Genomic DNA, 4,533 nt, shown 5'->3' with positions numbered 1-4,533 from the left:
CCTGGAACAGGAGTTATGGACAGTTATTAGCTGCCATGTGGGTGCTGGGATTCAAACCCGGGTCTTCTGCAAGAACAACCAGTGTTCTTAACTGCTGAGCCATCTCTCCAGCCCCTTGTAACTCAATTTAACATTCAGACATTTTGACACTGTCCGGACAGAAGTCCTGTGGGGTGCCTTCCCTAATCTCCACCATATTTCCTTCAGGAGTCCCCCAGCAACTGAAAATCAGCAACAGCTCAGAAGACAACTGTGGATCAAGAGGGAGGAAAAGCTCTTGACCTCTCAGTTCTGTGACCGTGCTCTCAAACCTGAAATTGGGGCACTCCCTTGACCAATCTAAGAAAACAGTTGCTGTATCCCTTAAGGGACTTTCACAACTCACTTCTGCCCTTCTTTGTTGACCCACACAGCACCTTGTGAGCAGTAGGAATGGGCTCAGTGTGGCCTGGCTAGCTGGTGGGAGGCTGGATTTCCAGTCTCTTCCCCACAGGGAGAGGGGGATGGCAGCCTGACATGGTGGCAGCTGATCCAAAGTCCTGTTCCATCCAATGTTGCCCTTCCCCTCTCTTGCATAGATGAGCCACCTGAGCCTCTATATCCCACCTTCATTTCCCCATCCAGGCCATACAACCCCACAGTCTCATCTCTTTGTAGGTCAGTCTATCTGTTCACAGTCTGACTGCGCCCTCTGACTCAACAGCTTCCTCTTACAAATTTCCTCTAGCAACCACCTTTGGACCACATGCCTCTTGGGTGGGCTGGTCTCAGAGGCTGCACAACTGGGGCCAGTCCTCTCTCTCTACCCCAGACCCTCAGGGGAGTCCCTGGCACCCATGTTCCATTCCATTCATGGTATTAAATGAATCCATTCATGTAACTCCTTCTTACTCCCCTTAGAAAAGGGAAGGAGCTCAGCCTTGGAATGGAAGAGGAAACAGAGTGAACGGTGAAGGGATCAGCAGAACCAGTGGTTTCTGGGCACCCAGTGCCTGCAGTTGGGCTGATTCCTCTCCTCTTCTGGCTGCTGTGCATGCGGGTGTGTGCGTGGGGTGAGAGACAGGTATGAGGGTGTGAGGGAGCCTTTGAGGAAAGGACATGGTAGTTTGACTGAAGAACCCACACTTGATTGTAAATTTGCTATCAAGCTCGCATTTTCTGGAGGTGGGGAGGCTACAGCCAGACTTAGATTTTCAGCTCTGTCTACCCTGTGTGAGCAAAAAGCCTGTGTTCCCAGCAGTGTCCCTCATGCTGGAGTAACACCTTCCCAGTCTCTGCCCCACTCCCTCCCTCTGTCTATAGTGCCAGTACCCTTCAGATCAGCACCTAGTAATCTTGCACACAAACCGCACTTCTGAGTGGATCCAGCAGGTCTCGGCTTCTGGGAGCCTCACTTGGCCAGAAACTCTTCATGTCTTCCTCTGCCTGCCTCCCACAGTAGCTGGGAGGGTGTCGAGGTATGAGCTATGGACCAGCACTGAGTCACTGCACTCTGGGGAAGGCCCACTGGAGAGCATAGTTGGATGGCCCCATCCAAGCTCCATGCTGTCCCAAAGCAAATTGGAAGTTCAGGAGCTGCTCCTGCACAGAAGTCCTGACTAGGGGGCTCATATATTTCCCAAAGTTTCATCCCAGGGAAATTTTGTGCTTTTCAGACTCCAGCATCCCTGGGTGGGCGGGGGGCTGTCCTTGAAGAAACCATGAGTCAAATGAGATTTTCTTCAGGAAGATTCAGCTACTGGTTCCAAGGACAGGGAGGAGAGAAAAGGAAAGGGGGAGGGGAGAAGATGAGGAGGAAGAATGTTGCATTAGGTTCACAAATATTCAGCAGGTGCAGGCCCTGGCTGGGATACAGATGCAATACTGGGTGAAGATGCTGGGTGCAGGATCCAGGATTAAGGATCAGGCTGAGAGAGACATTGAGCAGGAATCCAGAGCATGCTGGAGGATGATGCTGGATGGGGATGGGTGGGAGTGATGCTACAGGGAAGGTGAGGGAGGCCTCAAGGATTTGGACCTCTGGGAATTTAAAAGCACTGAGGAGCAGTCCCATCTCTAGCTTCTGGCCCATCAGAAGTAGGGGTCTCTGCATCCTCATCCTCTGTGCCCACCAGCGGCTCTTCCTCCCCATTTAGGTCAGGGCCTGACCCAGGTTTTAGCTCCTCCAGCACTAGAGAGCCCTGATGAGATTTCCGACTGCCAAAGAAAGTGGTGAGCATGGGCTGCGGCCCAAGCTCCTCTGTCTCAGGGACCCCAGTGCCTTTATCACCCCCGGGCCCTGCTATTGTTGGGGTCTCCTCATCAGGGACCCGGGCTGGCCCAGCCCAAGCATCCACTACTCCATTGCGCTTTCCACCTCTGCTCAGGGTCAGGGCCCCAGTCCTTCTCTTCTGCCTATGGCGCCACAGCAGGAGCAGTGCCACAAGGACTGTAACCACCAGCAGGGCCAGGAGCACAGGTACCAGCAATTTGCCATTTGATTCCTGGGGGTGTATGCTTGTGTTGATAGTGGGCTCTGGGGTAGACATCATGGCTATTTTTATGATGGAGACTGAGGCACCACTGGTTACACTGGAAGTCTCCATAGTGCTGGTTGCTATCGTGGTAGGGAGTTCGTGAATCTCATTGGAGGTTTCCAGAGACCCAGTAGTTATGGTGACAGGAGGACCACTGGTTTTGTTGGAGCTTGTTGCTGTGGTGACAAAGGGTCCATTGGTCTCACTGGTGCTTGTTGCTGTGGTAACAGAGGATCCACTGGGCTCATTGGAGCTTGTTGCAGTGGTAACAGAGTGTCCACTGGTCTCCTTGGAGCCTGTTCCCATGGTGACAAGGGATCCATTTGTCTCTTTGCTGGTTTCCAGAGAATTAAATATGATGGTCTTTTCTGTCACAGTGGAGTATTCCATGGTGAAAGCAGGATCACTGGTTGCATTTGATGTTTCTACAGGCAGTGATAACATCTTGCTGGAAACTTCCTGGGAGGTTAGAGGGTCAGGTACAAGAGTGGCATTGTTGGTGGGATTGGAAGTCCCAAGAATGGGCAATTCAGTGGTTCCAAAGGGAGTTGAGGAAGGTAGGGTTAGGGTCTGTGTCCAGCTGCTGACAACCTCCTCAGAGTCCCTTGTCGTTGGCCCACTGGAGATCACTGTGTTGTTGGTCAAGGCCTCAGAGGGACTTGGGACCTCTGGGATAGGTGTCAGACCAGCTGTGCTCTCTAGGTTCACCACATGGGCCCAGAAGCCCCCAAAGAGGAGAAGAAGCAGGGCCATCTCCAAAGCAATAGGCGCCAGCAGGAGTTGGGACCTGAGCATGGGGAAGTTGGAAAAACAGAACACATGGGCTGAGGGGGACCTGGCCAGGCCCTCCCTTCTGCCCACTTCCCTGCCAACTGCCAGACCCGACCTGTGGTTTAACGGCTTTTTCCGCCCTTGCTTTTACTATTATCAGAAATAACAAGGGAATAGATACTGACAGTGACTCCCCCAACCCCTAGCTTTGGTGGCTCAGACTCCAGCAGGCTGTGCCCTCCTGGTAGAGCAGGTGGAAAATGGTGGAACTCATTCTGTCCCACCTAATGGCTCTTGACTGTCTTTTCCCATCATCCTAGTCTCAGGTCCTCTGAGCACCTCCACACTCACCTAGGTCAAACCCTCTTACCGGCTTGATTGGTAAGGCACAGGGCCAGCACCAGGGGTCCAACTCCTCCTGCGGCTTGGGCAGCACTAGGGCTGACTGGGCCCCAAGGGGAAAGGAAGTGGGCCTTGGCTCCACCCTTCCCCACCCCTGCATCCTGCCCCACCCACTCCTGTTCCCACAGCTGCCTGGAGGACTAGGGGCCCAGTGGAGACAGGAAGGGATGCTTGGGGTCCAGAGTGGAGATTTAAGTCTTTACTGGAGCATACTGTCATGGGATCAGAGCTGAGTGATGAGCATGTATATGCCTGAGCACTAGGGGGTACATGGGAGGGCACGGGAGAGGAGGATGGTTTCTGTTGCATCTGTGGTCCCCCAAGCTGTTAGGCCAGGACCTGCGGTGGTACATTTTTCTGCCTGAGAGCTCCCAGGAAGTAACAGGGCCAGGGGAAAGCTCTGACTCATGGTCCTGGAAAGCTTTTTCCCTGACAGAGCCACAGGAGTTGAGGTCACGCCAATGGCCCCCAGTTTAGGTTAGTAGTAAGCACTGCATATGCTATCTATAGTCTTAGGAAACTATCTGGAGGGCCTGGAGAGATGACTCAATGGTTAGGAGTGCTTGCAGAAGACCTGAATTTGGTTCCTAGCATCAATATCAGGCAGTTCACAACCATCTAAAACTCCAGAGGCTCCAACGCTCTCTTCTGGCCTCTGTGGGCACAGGCATGCATGTGCACATATAAATGAAAAAGAAATCAAAATAAAGGAAAAGCAGAGTGTGGTTATCCCAGTACTTGGGAGGCAGAGGCAGGTGGGTGTCTGTGAGATCAAGACCAGCCTGGTCTACATAGTGTGTTCCAGGCCAGCTGGGGCTACAGGAAGACCCTGTCTCAAAAAGAC

At 52.9% G+C, this 4,533-nt stretch overlaps 1 protein-coding gene across 1 annotated transcript in view; it reads right to left on the bottom strand.

Moving 5' to 3' along the window:
* Nucleotides 1-4,533, bottom strand: part of Spn (sialophorin) — a 7,489-nt gene continuing 2,956 nt past the window's right edge. The window contains exons 3-4 of the mRNA XM_029559090.1: nt 3,658-3,711; nt 1-3,303 (exon numbers count right to left, since the gene is read on the bottom strand). Coding sequence (XP_029414950.1) covers nt 2,028-3,303; nt 3,658-3,711 — 1,330 coding nt within the window. The 3' untranslated portion in view covers nt 1-2,027. The remainder of the gene's footprint in view (nt 3,304-3,657; nt 3,712-4,533) is intronic.

The sequence above is a fragment of the Nannospalax galili genome, unplaced genomic scaffold (assembly GCF_000622305.1).
Source record: "Nannospalax galili isolate Female #2095 unplaced genomic scaffold, S.galili_v1.0 scaffold788, whole genome shotgun sequence".
Lineage (NCBI taxonomy): Eukaryota > Metazoa > Chordata > Mammalia > Rodentia > Spalacidae > Nannospalax > Nannospalax galili.
Note: the sequence above shows the minus strand (reverse complement) of the source record. Positions and strands in the feature narration are given on the sequence as shown.